Source organism: Cystoisospora suis (genome assembly GCF_002600585.1).
Source record: "Cystoisospora suis strain Wien I chromosome Unknown contig_1147, whole genome shotgun sequence".
Classification (NCBI taxonomy): Eukaryota; Apicomplexa; class Conoidasida; order Eucoccidiorida; family Sarcocystidae; genus Cystoisospora; species Cystoisospora suis.
Window position 1 is genome coordinate 150,980 of NW_027153948.1, and position 17,250 is coordinate 168,229.

General features: G+C 51.8%; 3 protein-coding genes across 3 annotated transcripts; 2 read left to right on the forward strand and 1 right to left on the reverse strand.

The window, feature by feature from the left end:
* CSUI_002748 (microneme protein) lies at window positions 1–4,055 on the forward strand. The gene is made up of 4 exons (XM_068062947.1): window positions 1–606; window positions 1,061–2,671; window positions 2,833–3,232; window positions 3,425–4,055. Exons 1-4 carry the CDS (start codon window positions 486–488, stop codon window positions 3,558–3,560), a joined length of 2,268 nt encoding a protein of 755 aa, XP_067925085.1. The 5' UTR covers window positions 1–485; the 3' UTR covers window positions 3,561–4,055.
* Window positions 4,056–4,688: 633 nt separating this feature from the next.
* CSUI_002749 (2-oxoglutarate malate translocase omt) lies at window positions 4,689–11,331 on the reverse strand. Its single transcript, XM_068062948.1, has 5 exons — window positions 9,195–11,331; window positions 8,025–8,237; window positions 7,438–7,582; window positions 6,476–6,617; window positions 4,689–5,921 (listed from the first exon to the last, which is right to left on the reverse strand). The coding sequence occupies exons 1-5, from the start codon at window positions 9,543–9,545 to the stop codon at window positions 5,714–5,716; spliced, it is 1,059 nt and encodes a 352-aa protein (XP_067925086.1). The 5' UTR covers window positions 9,546–11,331; the 3' UTR covers window positions 4,689–5,713.
* On the forward strand, window positions 10,606–15,907 carry CSUI_002750 (uncharacterized protein). Its single transcript, XM_068062949.1, has 4 exons — window positions 10,606–12,759; window positions 13,274–13,561; window positions 14,378–14,823; window positions 15,218–15,907. Exons 1-4 carry the CDS (start codon window positions 11,590–11,592, stop codon window positions 15,858–15,860), a joined length of 2,547 nt encoding a protein of 848 aa, XP_067925087.1. The 5' UTR covers window positions 10,606–11,589; the 3' UTR covers window positions 15,861–15,907.
* The last annotated feature ends 1,343 nt before the right edge of the window (window positions 15,908–17,250 follow it).

The window sequence follows — 17,250 nt, forward strand, 5'->3', positions numbered from 1 at the left end:
GGGACGTGGTGCACATTAACATTCCACGACTTAATTTCTTGTGCCTCTTCCTTTTTTCATGCTGCCTACTTCTACGGAACCTCGGCCAACTAGTTTTTCGTGGAGGGCGCTGTCACGGTTCCCTCCTTGGCAAACCTTGGCAGGGACAAGGGACGGACGTCTGTTTCGGTGGTTGCCTGTAGCACGCAAGTGTGCCGGCCACCGTAGCTTGATCCGGCAGACTTACAATCCAACAGCCAGTTGCCGGGCGTTGATAACATTGTCACTGTTAGTTTACTTTGTATGGCTTTCCGGGGCAAGTTTGGACTGTTGCGCCTGCGGCGCTAACTGTATTTAAGGTTTGTCGTTATAGATTTTGTTTATCTCTGGTGCGCCCGGTTTCGTGTACCTGGTAACCAGGGTGATAGGCAGCCCTAAGATTTAATAGTGTTGATTGCAGTTTTGCAGCAGGTGGACACGCGTTGGTTTTGTCGTTTGAGGGAATCATGGCTAGGGAATTCTCGGTTTGGCAGAAGCGGTGCGCCTGGGCGCGTGCGGGAGCCGTTCTGCTTGCGTCAGTCGCCTTCTCCTCTGTCCTTGCTTCATCACCAGCTGTTGACCAAGCCGGTAAGAGAGGGTTCTGTGGGAACTCTGGTAACGTCGTGGGTTAGATGCGTTGTGCGGTTATTGCCTTGAGCACTTTTCTCTCCAGGTACCCGGTCCGAGCTTCAACACTGTAGGGCACCAACAGCGAAGATGTACTTCATGGATCATCGACAGCGTCGTTAGTGTTGTGAGCATTACGTGCGGATCAGGGATATCTTGTTAAGGGGCTAGGTAGTATCGAATACTCGAATGGTGGGGAGTGCGGAAGCAGGTGGTGCTGGCAGCACTAACTTCAGTGTTCCTCACGGAACACTATCCGGTTGCTACGCACATATATCTTGGGGCTGTACAGAGAATCGAAGTAGACAGATGCACACGAGCTAGGGACGTATTCGCTATTTGTCCATTCTTTCTCAGGTCCTGTTGGAAAGTCGCTGCATGGGTTGACGTTGGAACCTCTGTCCTGTGTTTACAGATGTCCTTGCTTCCACAACGCCGGAGCAGTTGGTTTCCCTGGTACAGGACGCCGGTGTTCAGCAGACGCAATGCACTAAGATTTTGGATATAGGACTTCTCGTAGACGAGTCAGGGAGTATCGGATACTCGAATTTTGGACGAGTGCAGACGTTCCTCGCAAGCTTCATCGAGCTCCTACCTGTGTCTCGCGAGGAAGTTCATGTTGCCATGGTGCTGTTCGCGAAAGTTGTCCGTGTCGCATGGGACTTCACCAAGCCTGAGGCAACTGACAGATTACTGGCTTCAAAAGTGGCAAAAAGGCTCCCTTACGCTCGTGGTCCTGATACGTTGACCGATCTAGGCATCCGGGCTATCACGGATATCCTGATTGCCGGCCGGGGTAGCAGGCAAAATGTCCCGAAGGTTCTTGTTGTGTTGACTGACGGGGCCTCACGTTACTATAACCGAACAGTCGATGCAGCAAGGAAGGCAAGGAACCAAGGGATTTCAGTCTTTGTTGTGGGTGTCGGCGCAGTTAATACCCGGGAATGTAAAGACATGGTCGGGTGCAGTATATACGATAGGGTATGCGCTGGGTTCCTTCATTCCGACTGGAGCTCGTTAGTCACGACCGTTGACAGCATCATGGGAGAAGTCTGTAAGAAACTCCCGAAGGATGCAGAGTGCAGTCCGTGGAGTGAATGGTCGCCCTGCTCTACGAGTTGCGGTCCGGGGACGCGGACCAAAACACGAAAGCAGCTTTCCGCTCCACTACCCGGCGACCCACCATGCCCCACATGCCCGCCACTCCACGGCAAGACGTGCAAGGACCTTGGTGGTTTGATCCAGGAGGAGACATGCAATCTGGGCGAGTGTCCCGTCAATGCTGGCTGTGGCACTTGGGGTGAGTGGTCTGAATGGTCAGCAACGTGCGGCTTGGCGAGTCGGTCGCGCAAGCGTCATGGATACAATAATCCGCCACCCCGCGGAGGTGGGCTGCTCTGTGAACAGCAACAGCCACCCGTGCCCTCTGAAGAGACCGAGGAGAAGCTCTTTTTCCCGTGTCCGGTGAACCAGACGCCTGGCGAATGGAGTGACTGGACTGTTTGCTCGGCTACTTGCGGTGGTGGAAAACGCCATAGAACGCGCGTAGGCGTCCCTCAGGTAGGGGAGTTGTTCGGGGGACAAACTCTGGAACAACAGGGATTTACAGTGCGCGAAGAAGAAGACTGCGGCGAAACCCCTTGCCCGGTTGACGCCACATGCGGTGAGTTGACGGAGTGGTCGGAATGCTCCCGCACTTGCGGCGGAGGAGTCTCTACTCGTACCAGAAATCCGTGGCTTGACAACCAACAGCATGGTGGAAAGACATGCTTGCAGCAGTACCCTGAGGGGAGAGAGGAGTCGAAGGCTTGCAACACCGACCCATGTCCGGTGGACGAAGTGCCGGGCGAGTGGCAGGAGTGGGGCGAGTGCTCTGTAACCTGCGGCACGGGGATTCAGCAACGTTTTCGCGAGCCGAGTCCTGTTCATGCACAGAACGGGGGAAAAACCATCGAGGAGCAAAACGTGGGCGCCGAGACTCCCATCCACAAGCGGGAGGAGAGAGAGTGCAGTCCATTTCCTTGCGGTAAGACCCTTGTCCCAGGAATGTCAAGTGCGGGATCAAACATAATTACTAGCCTCTTGTGAGAGACGCTGGCAGCCAAGCTGCACGAGGGCAGGGAAAAAGACAACTGCGTGGCCGGGTTCCACTTGTGCTTCTCGCTACCCATTTCGTGTTTTTTGCAGGACCGTGTACGTACGAATATGCGGAATGGAGTGAATGCAGGGGCTCCTGCCCGACCGGCCATAGGGAGCGCCACACAGCCGTTCGTTTCGACTACCCGGACAGGCCCTGCGATCTGCCGACAGTGGAAAGCGAGGAGTGCACGCCTGAGAAGTGCTCAGCAGACCTGACGGGTTCAGGAGCTGGTAAGGAGCCCAGTGAAGAAGCAGGCGGAACAGGTGGATCCGAGGGAACCGGTGAAACCACTCAGCCAGAAGAGGGAGCTGGCGGGGAGACGGAGACCGAGACGACTCCCCCTCCTAAGGAAGAACAAGAAGGGACGCCTGCCGCCGCCATTGCAGGTGGTGTCGTTGGCGGAGTATTGTTGCTTGGAGCTGCAGGTGGAGGCGCTTACTATATGACGTAAGTCGGCCATACTATCTTTCGAGACAGTCGCTCCCATCCAGTAAAGCTCCGTTGCTTTTGGTCTAGACGCACAGAAGTGTGGAGGCAGGACAAAGCCCTGTAGACAGTGCAGTAGAAGAGCTTGTACGCCCACATTTTTAATGGCCTCACTGAACGTTGTCCCATATCGTGCGGGTGTTGTTTTCTCAGCGCGGCAAGCGGAGGTTCTGCTGCCCAGGTGCCGCAGTCAGAGTTCGTCCAAGAACAGCAAGCGCGCGAAGTACAGCAAGAGGAGAGGGAGGCTATGGTCGGAGTCGATGAGGAGTCTGATATGTGGTCGGCATGAGAAAAAAGGCCGTACTTTTTTTGGCTGAGTTCAGCTCCGACGTCTCAGCTATAGCGCCATTTGACATTGCTGGTCGTAGGAGCGAGACGACGTGTCGCCTCAACGGTGTCGTCGGCGATGACAAAAGGCGGAGAGATGGTCGTCTTCATTGCGGAAATCTCTCAGCTGGATTTGAATTTTTGAAGTGCGAAGCGAGAACACTGTTTTCTTTCGTGTCGCTGAGTCGCGGCGTCCGTTTGGCGACAAAGGGGGGAGGGCTTGCTACTCTGGGTAGAATGCAGTTATTTCTATAGTGGTTACGACCAGGTTTTGACGGGCCTCTCAGAACAGGTTCAGCATCCAGTGATGGCGATATCCGCAAGGATTGTGCTTTTGTTTGTGGTCATGCCCCGTAGTGTGCCTCTTCACAAGGTCATTTGCTGTACAGGAGGCTTGGTTGGCCGTCTTGTCGCTGAGATGTTCTGAGGTCGAGGCGAAGCAGCTTTTTTTCGGACTTACTACAGAGTTGTGCAAATTCGAAATGGGGCACTCTGTACGAGTCGTGAGATACTCGCGAAACCGCCTGATAGGGAACCGCCCCGCTCCGACTTTTCTGTCCGCTCGCCTAACGTATGCTATCGTATCCTTTCGTGCCGCTCGTCACGGCATCAACCTATGTATGAGTCTTATCTCTGGGCATCATCAACCGCGAAAGTGGACGGTTACCGCGCAGCAAGACTTCGTTATAGTGCCGGTGTCTCCCCTTGCGCAATGCCCTCTCCTGGCAGGGAGGATTGTTGCTGCACAGCTGAGCAGAGGTCACAATCGCGGGGGCTCAACAGCGAAGAGAGCAGTTAATAGTCACGGACACCGGAGCAGCGCCTGGTGAGCTGTTCGTAACGAAACGAGGAGACTAGAAGGCCAGCGCTACGCCGGCTGATTCTCTTCTACATGACTTACATCAACCACTGAGAGATTAACTCCCGTTCCGGTCAGCAGAAATGTGTGCTGGAGCTAACCCGCGACTGCCCGAGTCCGTGGAGTGCGCTGCGTTCATTCAACGTGGAGCTTCGGGAGGTGTCTCAGTACAACAGACTGCAAACGTATTAGCGGCTGCAGCACAACGTCATCGGGGATGACAGTTGCTTAGGACCGTTTTCAAGCAACCAGCTCCCCGACCCGCACTTTTATCGGGTCTGTTTCCGCATTGCTGCAGAGTCCGGACTGGCAACAACCTCTATGCAGCAGGCCGACGACGCCCGAAACTCGGGCGAAGCAGTACACCGCACGGCTGTGTTATGGGAAGCGCTGGACACGGCCACCATCTCAAGCCTGCCCCGTCAACGCTCGACCCAGTGTCCCTCATCTCTCTCGGTAGTTCGCTTCAAAACAAGTTAGTATGGTCGCCCCGATACACCAGTTCGGCGAGGCGGCGCGGTCCCCCGCCTCGACGGTCTTTCAGCCAAGTCCCAAGACAGCTAGGGCTCAGTGATGCTCACGTCATTGCTGGTGTTTCTTTGCAACATCGCGCAAGCATACACTGCCTGCCACACCATACCAGCGTTACTTTACCGACCACAACTTCCCACCTGGCCTTCACGGAAAGTGCCCGGTTAGCGGTAGCTGCACCGTGTTGTGCGGCACCCAGCCCTGTTCCGAAAACGCCGGTGCAGTTACACAGCGGATCACTACCACCCGCCCACCAATTCTTCCGGACTCTGAGCCGGACGGTTCCCAAACAGGCCGGGATGCCAAAGCCGCCGTTACAGAAGCTCTTTTAGCGGGACACTGAAGACAACACAAGGTAAAGGATATCGTGTCATTATGACGAGCTCATTTGATACGGTCTTGTACGAGCGTGCTACGCGACGGAAAGAGACCTCTTCTCTGCATCTTGGCCGGCACTTGCGCCCGTGATTCCCAAGGCCCGGGAAAGACGTACCACGCCAACTTATTTTACAGCGGCAAGCGGGGCCCCCTCGCTGGCGAACAAGAGCTAGGAGGCAGCATGCTTCTCTTCCTTGTGTACCGTATGCCTCTTCACTGTAAACCACCAATAACTACCCGAGGAGAATCGGCAGAAACCTGGCCGGTCAGCTAGTTCACCCAAACACAAGCTTCTGTTCGCGGCGGCGGGGGGGGGAGGGTTTATTCTTGCTTTGACCCTCCCTTCCTCAGCAGAGGTATTTGTTCCATACTTTATTCAGATATTCCATGGAGATGAGTGTGATCATAGCGTGTGGCGCGATGCGTACATAGTAAGTTGGGTAACCTGTGTATAACGACAAGAGTCCTTCCCGCCGAGTGATTTTTGTTACAGCATCTAAGAAGTTTTTATAAGGTAGTTCGCCTGTGACAGGGTCGGGGCGCATCTTCTGCATCCTGGAGAGCAAAGGAAAACACAGAACAACACGAGAGCCTCCCATCGTACAGAAGTCACACATGCGTAACTTCCGTTCATCAAGCTTTCGAGTTCCACCTGGGAGTTACATATCTGCCACTGCACTGTGACAACAGAAAGGGTAGCTTCGGAAGAAGAAAGCGATCGTATGGGCAGATCATCCAAGCCTTCCCTTGACGTTCTGTCTTTGGCGGCGCGACACAACAGAGACCCTGTTCTTTAGTCACTACGTGCTCAGCAACAAACGACTCTCAGAATCTCCTCGACATCCCACACTGGAGCTTAGCTCGAACGGCTGCCGGGTCGCTATTTCAGCTGCGACATGGGAAGATCCGGTTAAGTCGAAATCACTCATCACCGGCGTCCGCCTGACAAGCTTCTACAGGCAGCCCCGGGAGGCCTGTTTCCTACCGAAGCTGGAATTACCCTGTAGACTGGACTCCCCGGTTTTCTACTGTACTTCTAGCTAACGAAAACTCCAGCCGGTCATGAAAAGAGACTTCTTCGCCTTCCAAAAGAAGGAGAGAGAACGGACCTGGTCTTGATGAAGTCAAAGGGCAGAGAGAATGTTACGGCGAAAAACCCAGAGATCGCACTTGCACCTAAGGTTGTTGCCCAACCCTTTCCGAAGGTGGGCTCCAACAGTTCTTTCGCCTGATCATTCGATGCCAGCATTCCTTTCAATGCGAACAAAAAGACAGAAGCCGCACACCCACCATCTGCCCTCACAGGCCGCCTAAGTACACGAAGGTAACTGCCATGTCCCCTGTGGCTGCCTTGAACTCCTTATGGAAGAAGGCGGGCTGAGACAGGTGTGCGCATATGTCTATAGAAATATTCTCTCTAAATACATATGCCTATGCATGGATATACTATAGCTATATGTAAGTATATCTACCCTTCTCCGGAAAGGGCCTTTTTGCAAGATGACAGAGGAGGGGCATGCAATCTTGAAAAAAGATTACGGTGAGCATCTCCTTTGACACGGATATCGAAAAGCGAGGTGTACATGAATATACAGCGATGTAGGCGGACAAAGGGCATACAGACGCATACACAAGAACAAAGCAGACGAGCTCTCTACGCAGAGGGGCAGGGAAAGCCTGCTATCAACACACCTCCACCCATCAAGATGGTAGAAAAGACCGCATACTCCTTATCTAAACAGAAGGTCTGTTCCGATACACAGACTGAATGCGTAAAAGCTTTCATTATATGCATATATATATATACTACACCCGAATGAAGCGCCATATGCACCTGACATGAGCACCGATACCCTGTACCGTTTGTCGAGGTAGTCCAAGCCCTGTCTGAAGGCCTAGCTCAGCGAAAAGGAAGTGCGATTTTGGAGTCCGAGGCAGATGTGCGCTGCTCCCTCATCCTCGGTTTTTCATACTGTGTTAGAGCATCTCAGTTAACACGGGCTGATCCTACAGCCATTACACAGGTCTCTACTTTGGTCCGACACACAACAGAGAAAGAAATCCGTCTCACCCATATTTAGAGCCATGGCTCTCAAGACGGTGGGTGTGCTGCCTCTCCATAGTCCAAAAAGACCCTCTTCCTTAACAATTCTGCTGACTGCATTGACAATTCCCGTGTAGTTACGTCGTTGCTCCGGAGGGAGTGTCGCATCAGCCTGTGAAAGCGAAACCGATAAAGCAGAGGTTCGCATGCGAAGACCACCACTAGGGACACAGCATCGGCTTAGGTCGATGAGGTCGGGGGAGTAGGGCGGACCGGCGCAAGCGATCAGATAACTGTCAAGCTCATACAAATCACTCACAGCTCTCCTCTCACAGCATGTAAATCCAAGTACGGTACGTACATGCACCTAGCAGATAAGCACATATGGACGGGTAGAGATAGAGAGATAGACGGATGGATACAGATAGCCTGACGGATATTCGCAGATTGGTCGAGATACACAGAGCGTAGGCAACTTGGTATATAGACACAGATGTGATGAGCTAGATCTACGGAGAGGCTGATACCTGCAAAACAGTAAGTACAGACAAACATAGAAAGCGGTAGGTAGTAGGTAGTGCAGACGATAAGAGAATAGAGGAGTGACAACTGACCTGAAGACGGATAAGAGCCAAGTCTGCGGGGTTACCGATAAGGCTTCCAAGACCTCCAGCAGCAAGACCGGCAACTGCTTTCTTCCACAACGGTAGAGGAGGTGCAACTCCGCCTCCCTTTCCCCCTTGGTTATGTTTATCCTTGACTGACATGTGACGCATCTCATCGCTGATGATTCTAAATAGACCTAAGCGTGCTGTGCTATATGTCAGCTGTACGGACACAGACCAAAGTAAACACAGGGCTGTGAGTCATCTCCCACATCGGAATCATGAAACAAAAAGAACAGTCCGTATTCTATTGAAGCCGAGGAGAGAGACATACTGAAGACGACACGTCTCGACCGAGTGAAGAGCTCTCGTACTTTTCTTCCCTTGTTGACACAAGAGACCTATTGCCTACATTGAGATATCGAACAGACCATTCTCAAACAGGGGAAGTGCGGAGAAAATACAACGGGTACGGCACAACAGGATCAATGCATGCAAATCTTCCAAGAAAACAACCTAGCTAGCTAGGGACAGGCACAGCATACGCACTCAGGCTCTCCTGCGTCCGCTCCTACGGCAATAGCAGGTGCACTGTGAGGCGCCGATACGTCGGTTGCCGTACAAACCAGAATAGAGCATTCAGGTTTCTCATCGCGGGTAAGGGTGATCTGTAGAGTTTTCTGAATCCTACACACTTTCATGTCTTTAATTCCGCCGAAAGTCATGAGTTGCTTCGAGATTGTGTCGCTACACAGCAGTTTCTTATTCGCAAAAACTTAACGACAGAGAACAAAAGCGTCCGCAGTAACGCCGCAGTCACACAAGCAGAGCGAACACTCCCCCCTTCGCTCCGCTTGATCTGTCAGAAAGAAAGGCCCCAAAACAGCACATGTCTCTATCACCCAGATTTCTCCTGCCATCTTTAAACATATGATTACATATATACATATACGTATATACGCATACGAATACATATATGTAGAGATTCATCCGGAATTCTTAGAAGAGTTGACACGGAAAGCTGGACTCGGAAAGCAGCAGTGTCCCTGCAGGTAACATCATCCTCTATTCCTCTCTATATACACGCTCTTCGAAGTACGGACTTATCTTGAAGAAGGGGAACTACAGACGCTCGTGATCTCTCAAAGCTCTCTCCATTTTCCTACCCTTCCTTCTTACTTGTCGAATGAGGCCGGCATCGAGACCCTTGTATAGGGCTTTGAATCCTTCATTCTTGACAACATTTCGGAAGACCGTTAAGGGACGCGTCGAACCACCAGCCTCTCCAGCTAGCTGGATACGAACTTTGACCATGTCTACAGGCTGAATACATGACGTTGCTATACACCCAGCTAGCCCTCCGACAACAAACGGTTGAACACGTTTTAGCGACGATGTGGCTGCAGGAGACTTCGCCTGACCGCTGGGTGAAGAAGAGGAAGAAGAGATCATCCCCTCTCTACCCCCCGCTTGGACTACGGGAGTAGCAGGAGAGGTGTAAGTTTGACTCGAGGGAAGCGAAGAAGCCATGGCGACGAAAGCAAGACTGTCTTGTCTCTCTTTCCCAGAAAACAGGACTTCCGGAAAGCACTGGTCGTTGATATATGGAGGTAGGACACGTATCTATTCGATGTCTACAAGCCCGGATGATAGTGTATTTATATGTGTACCCCTATACTGTAGTTTACAGGTTGTTTTATCCACTCATCAAGCCAGCTGAAAGGTCGCCGTTCTTCCCGACACAGCGCGATAAACGGTGCTCTGCACGGGGACGTCTGTAGGATGCGTGGATAGCAACAATAGGAGAGTGTCTGAGAGATTCTTGCGGTCGACTGAGGTAGCGCATCAACCGGTAGGACGGATCATCGTTCTTCGCGGTCTTTTGTGTATGAGAGAGACTACTAGATTCGTCTCCACTCACTGGTCGTTCCTCAGGCCGATCTGTTTGTGTCTTCACTTTAGCTCTGAAGAGCGGATTCGTGAAGCCCCCGCGTGCAAGAACAAATTTAGAGGGATGACCTCTGTGAATCGACGCCGCCTAATACTTGGAGAGATGAGACGGCTGGGGTCTCACATACGCGAAATCCTATGGTACGCATACGATGATTGAAGGAGAGCCGAGAGTCGACCAAGAAGATGTCGCTAGAATGCACACCACGCCAAGAAAACCTGACGTGACAGATACAGTTCGCACCAAGCGAAAAAGAGATAAAGACACAGGTCCGCTCCTTCGGAACCAAAAGAAAAGTAAAGCGCTCAAGTCATTAAGTATAGAAGCCAAAGATAAGGAAAACCAGCGGAAGAAGCAACTGAAGCAAGAGTAGAACTTGTTAGCGGGACGAAGATAGAGAGCGGACGCGGGTGAATGATCAGGAAGACGACAGGCGCCGAATGCCTTAGAAAAAGAAGACGAGTTCTTCCTGTCCTAGGATTGATTCTTCACTTCTTCTACTATGAGAGCTCGGCTTTTTTTGCCTCCTTTTCTTTTTTTGGCGCAAAGTTTCTCTCAGCTACTTCTCGTCCTATTCCTACGACACCGCCAAACGGGAGCCCTGTTATCCTGTCTCCTTCCTCAAGACAGTGCCACCGACCGAAAGGCAGGCATCACAGGCTGACGCGTATTACGACGTGTAGGTTTCAGGATCTCTCAGATCCACACGTTCTGAAAAAAGTATGGAAGGCATTTCAAACGGAGGGGTAGTCTCTTGTCCATGGTCGATGAATAATGAAGAAAAGCGGCTATGCACCTCTGTTTTTGTGGGTTTTTTTCTGGGCCTACCTGGCGGTCGACGCCGCATACATGTCGACGCAGTATATCGGCAGGCAGGCGGGCTGGCTGCTGGGCCATCATTCTGTACACACGCTCAATCACTACACATGGGAGGCCTCGCATGCAGGAAAGCTTCCTTTTCTTGTTGTACGTGTGTATGAGATAATTTGTCGGACAGTAGTGATTTAGAAGAAACAAGCAACTCAGCAAGCCCAGTCTTCTTGTGTGTTCTTTTTTTCTTGCTGGTACCTGGTGTCGGGGGTCTTATAACCGATGTTCTTCTCTTCAGTCAACCTGTGAGAGTGGTGATAGTGACCGCGGTATCTTTCTTCCTTCTCCCACTATCTCTTTCTTCTGTGCAGGAAGGAATGTAGACGGTTCCTCTCTGCGGTCCTTCCTTCTCGGCCGTTCCTCTTGTTTCTTGTCTCTCTATCATCCCTCGTGCGTTCTGCCCTCTCCCGTTGTCGAGATAGATACGAAGGAGATCAAGAATCGTCATTCGTCCAGGCTTTCTTTCGGAACACTTATTGTATCAGGAATCCTCCATATCTTCACTTCGACTTTTATAGAGCGAGATCTGCTTTCGCCCGTAGCCGTTTGTTTCTGGGTCCCTGCCGATACGAGGACAGGGGCCTGAACACAAGAACCTTCGCACTTCAACTCAAGACGTCATAACAGAGTGGGCAAGATGAACGAGTCTGTCTCTCTGTCTGTCTGAGCAAACGCAATCCTCTCGTTCTTCTCCCTAAGTTGCATGTTTCTCGCTGTCTCCCGTAACACGTTACTGTCTCTTTCTCTAACACCATGGTCACAGACCCTCAAGGACATTCTTCAAGTAGCGGGAATCGTTCCCCTCCCGATGCTTCCTCTCCTTCCTCTGCTTGTAATCACACATCTAATGATCATATGCCTTTTTTGAAGAAAGAGGAGAGAGCCACCACAGATCGATATGACCGTCAAATCCGAATCTGGGGCGAACATGGCCAGGATGCTCTGTCCCGTTCCTCTGTTCTGCTTCTTGGTTCTTCTGCAGTTGCAGGGGAGGTCTTGAAGAATTTGGTGCTTCCGGGAATTCACCGATTTCTTGTTGTTGATGATGCTGTTGTTAAGTTGTCAGATCTACGAAATAGCAGCTTTTTCAGTAAGCAAGATGTAGGGAAACTCCGGAGTGAAGTTCTTGCCAAAGAGGTCAAATGTCTGAATCCTGATGTACACAGTGCTTTTCTTGCCTTGTGCCCTCAAGAATATATTGATCTGTGTGAAGGGAAGAAGAAGTCACGAGAAGATGACGTTCCACGGGAGAAAGCGAGAGAAGGGGGGGGGAGCAGCGGCGAAACATGGACCCCAAGTGTCTCAACTGCAGTGTATGTACACCCGACTGAAGGTCGCAGTAGTAGTGGCCCTATTGTAGCGGATGGAAATCTTGAAGGGAGATTAGTCAAAGCTAGGAACGGAATCCGCCTGATAGAAACACCAAGACAGTTCTCGGTTGTTATAGCGTGTCAGCAGCCCTTCAACCTCCTCCTAAGATTAAGTGATCTCTGTGGACTGGAAACCTCATACTCGCCTTCCACTTCACCTCCTCCGACTTGCGACTCGTCCCTCGCTTCGCATTCACGTTCTTCTTCTATGTCGCCTTCTTCCCGGACGACATCAACTCCACCGTCATCTCGTTTAGATTGTCCAGCGTCGGCGTCAGATTCTTCTTCTTCTTCACCACAGGGGACCCCAGCTCTCTCCCTCTCTCGTTCCTTAGTTGTGCCTTTGATATGTGTCTCCTGTGTTGGACTGTTAGGATGTGTGAGGATTAGTGCTGGGGTGAGATGTCTTGTAGAGCGAAAAGCTCAAAAGAATGTGGATTTACGGCTTTTTGATCCCTTTCCCGAGCTTTATGAGTTCGCTATGAAGTACGATCTTGATGGCATGGACGATATGTCTCACGCCCAAGTCCCCTTTGTTGCAATTCTCATCCAGGTATACACAGCTTACCATTCCTCTTTCGCAAGTTCAGCGCTAGTTGCGGTGTCTAACTTCTTCTCTGTGCCATGTCTACGTACGCAAAAAGCTATCAACAGCCTACACGCCCTTCCTCTGTCGAGCTTTCTATTCTGATTCGTTTACTAGCGCAGTATTCTTGAGATAGCAAAGATTTTTTGCAAGGGCATATTGTGGAGGTTCTTCGAGTGTATACAGGGACTGGGAATTATAGTTCTGTGACGGTGTCTTCCAGTCACGTGTAGACAAGAGTCAACTAGGGCAAACAGAAGTCGCAGCAAAACTCCGTTGTCTTCTCTTCCTTTCACCGCCCTCGCTTTCCTTTTGCTTACTGCACGTTCTCTTTCTTCTTCTTGTCTCTTTTTGTCTCTTGACTTCTCCAAGGTAGAGTCATGCTGCAACTGTGCCGAGAAAGGCAATGCCAGATTTGCCTGTGGCTGCGGTGTGTGTACGGCCTGGACTGGACACGTTTCCTTGCTCTTCATGCCCTTAGGTACTCGACAGGTACAGAAAAGAAAGACAGGGTATTAGCGGAATCTGTTGCTGGGGGGGATCCTCGGCATCGTCTCAGCCTATACACGGGGCTGGTGAGATGGCATCTGCGGAAGGATCATGTGGTGAGCAGGCCCTCGCTACTCCTCTGCCACCTGAGGCCCGCAGACAGCTCGAAGCCATGATTGAAGAGATGAGAAGATATCCGGATGAAGTGAATTTTGATGAAGCACGTGCAAATGTCTATAGAATCCTGCAACCATATCAGCCTTCCGAAGAAGTTATGCAGGTGAGTCAAGAGCGTAGACCTCTTTTTCCTCTGTCTTTTTGTGTTGCTAAAAAGCTTCTCAAAGAATGTATCGTCACTATACCGGACAGGCCTATACTGCAGGAAGTGCCAAAGAAGGACCATCTCTTCTACCCGTGATCTCAGTTTGTTTCACTCACCCATGTCGCATATGTATAGGTTCACGGAGATACGTTGTCTCTTCATCTAAACGGAGTATTCTTCATGTCAGTGGCAGTTTGGACTTCTCGTTTCTCGTTCCTTCTGACGAGTATCGAGCGGGCTTCACTGAGAATAGACACAGATTTTCTTTCCCTGTTGTCTGCGTATGAAGGGAGAAGGGCGGATGGCTAGCACTCAATAGTATGTAGAAACTCTGCATGTACCCACTCGGCTGCGAGGTGGGACTTGATGTAGAGGTCATTACGTAGGCTCCAAATGCGGTGCGCAGATAAGTAGGCATAGCAGCTGTTGAGTTGCATTGCGTATAGTACAGTAATGAGTGAGCGGGGGCTTACTCACCTTTGGAAAGAGCTGCAGAGTAGAGTTTTACGGATTTTCAGTGGCTCAAGCACGCGTCCATGTATCTCTTGACTTCTGTGCTCATAAGCTGAGGTGCAAGTGTAGTGAGGGCGTAGAGTTCGGTTCGCTATGAGTGCAACAAACAACACCGCTTCTGAAAGTTCTCTACATGTAAGGCGTGTCTCAGAAAAGAGACCACGCCTGCAGGGACGTGTTTTGGTATAAGACTCGTTTCACATTCCTCTTTGTCAGAAAGACGGCGATACCGAGACCGTCTGTTCGATATGATGAATTCAGGTGATTGAGGAGGCCTCTCAAGACTCGTTCCATATACCCGAAAATCCAGGTTTCTCTTATCTTGCTCGAGCTTTAGCGGCGTTTCATCGCGCATCTCATAGGTTACCCTTACAAGGCACTGTGCCTGATATGACCTGCGACACAGAGAGCTTCATCCGCATGCAACAGTTATATGCCAAGCGCGCCGAGGGGGACTGCAATGCAATCAAAGCTAGCGTGGCGATGCTTGAAGGGATAAGAGACGACGGGGAATGCAAGACAATCCAGACCTCGCCTGAGTATACACAGATAGAAGGGACCTCGAGTACCAATCCTGCTGCTTCTCGAGAAGAGTCTTTGGGCCTCGCTCCCAAGACCGACCGCTCGTGTGAAGTCACCCTAGCATTCCTGACGCATGCTGATGTGGAGAAATTCTGCAAGAATGCGCACGACCTCAAGATTATTCGGTAGGCCTCAATAGGTCTGGAGTCTTTTGAGTCGCTTTCTCTGCATACCTTCTATTGTCAACTCGAGAAACGTGCGCGGATGTGCCTCGCATCTCCAGTCCGGATAAGGGCACTGACATACAGCCGTCAGGTTTTCTTGAAGATTCGCGGAAGCCTATACGCGTACTGCTTGGATGTGCATCATCGATACCTTCTTACTTGCGGCAGGACAGTGTCATGCCGGACTGTCATGGGGTATTGTGCATGCTTGGGACACATTGTTTTAACACAGCCATACACGAGAAGGGGCTCACATCCCCTTCACGTAGTGAAGGGATGTCGGGGTGTGAACCTGACAACTTTGATCGGGCGTCAGAGGTGAGAAGAGTGCGGGTTCCTGTGTACGCCTGCACAGGTATCGCAGTCTGCGCCAAGAACTCACCCCGTCCACCATCAATCGTGCGGTCTTCGAGGAAGCGGCGGCCTCTCTCGAGGTAGAAGACACAGATGAGGGCATATCTCTGGCTCCTTGGTACGTCGGTTTCTGGGCGTCTCATCGATTTGCTGAGAAAAAGGGCTTCTTCCCTGGGACACGGCCATCCGGGTCGTGGCCAGCAAGCCACCACGTCGATGGTAAGGCAGGCATTCCCGATTTGCAGGGGACAGCCGAGCAAGGGAGAACTGACGGGCAAGGCGACTCACCGGTTTGTGCCTCGAGGCCTAGCAGCGGATCACGTGTTCCACCGCGTGAGCAGGAACGTCACTGTGCGGCATCGTCCACTGCCATGTGCCGCCCGCTTGAGGAGGATGTTCAGGACTTGAAAGAGGAAGTAAGGCGGCTGGTGGATGAGATTGGAGTTCCAGGGTTTGTCGTTGACGAAAAAATTATCGAGCAGATCGTCGCCTTCGGAGGTTCAGAATTTCCTACGACTGCAGCAATTGTCGGGGGTGTTGCTGCACAAGAAGCGGTGAAGTTGGTCTGTGGCCAGTTTGAGCCAATCAACAATACCTTCATATGGAACGGCGTTGAACGCAAATCTGAAGTCTATGAATTCTGACTTGTTCGCGATCAAAAGCTGTTTTCTGTTTCATGATTGAGGTCGCCCAAAGTGCTCGACCGTGGCACGTCGTACTTTTCTTTCCACTGCCTGTATGCCGGCCGTGTCACCTCTAATGGGCCCCGATAAGGGTAGTTGCTCCCTGACTAGTCCGTGAACGAGTAGTTGCTCGCCGACTAGTCCGTGATAGCGAGCTGGTATCGAGATGCAAGGTTTTGTACGGGAGGTAATCCGCCATCGGGTCCTGACAGAGGCACGCCCATACCGCAGGGACCATCACTTAGAGCCACTTTAGCCACATGCTCCGTGAGGAGCGACGATCTGCCTCTACATGATGCTGCCCGGTGGTTCTCTGCACAGACGGTAAAATGGGGTCCCTACGCGGAGACCCATACGTAGGACCCCCCGGTGGAAAGCAAGAGCGGGTATGCTGAAGCTTCCAAAGTGAAATTCTGTAAGCCAGTCCAAGTGAAAGCCAATGCTCCAGGGTGGAAAAACTGGTCACATAACTCAGACGACACACCTTCGAAAATACACCTGCGCGGATAGCAGCGGCCCAAGAAGGCATCAGAAAAATGGGAGTGCAAGGCAGCTCCAGAGTATCGCAGGAGGCAGACCCTGCGATACAGCTTCTTTGCGCGAGGGACCGAGGTTCACACACTGCGGGTGCATGATTCCCGAACAAGAGACCAGCAGGCTATGCGACTGTTTCGTATCGTACCTTAGTGGCTCAAGGTGCAAGCTTGTATAATCCCGCCTTCACATTTCTACAGTGTTCTCTCGTGCCTGCTTGGACACGGAGTGCCGGCGGCACAGAAGGCAGTAAGTGACCGGCCAGCTGGGTCTACAAGACAATGGCCGCACATGGATCTGGCGTCGTGAGGTCCACGGTGTTGTTCCTGCCTGAGAGCGACACGCTCGGTAAGAGAAAACTAGACAGGGGGTGCCGCAAGACATGCACCTAACTCTGTGGGAAACAACACATCATTGCCTCTCCTTGAAGAAGATGCTTCAGTGCTGCTGTGGCCCTAGCGATGTACAAGTGATCACCTAGCAGAAGTGACCGGGACCGACAATCAGTAGTCCTCCCGCCAGCCTTTCCATGAGCACCAAGGACGCCGGCAGGGCGCCTGCGCCCTTTTGGCACGTCTGTTCGCGACGACGCTGGAAGACAGATCGGGAGTCTTGTCTCAGTGACGCTAGGAGTCGCCGTTCCGAAGAGGTGCAACCCGCTGTTCGCGAGATTCAACACGCCGCCAGCCCCTCGCGGAGGGCTTGCCAGTTCGTGCTTCGCGTCAGTGCGGACCTCGAAGTGTAACAAGTGCTACAGCCATAGGTTCCATGTGCGCAGCTAGCAACTTGGGTTTCTGCAAGCTGAAGAGCGCAAAAA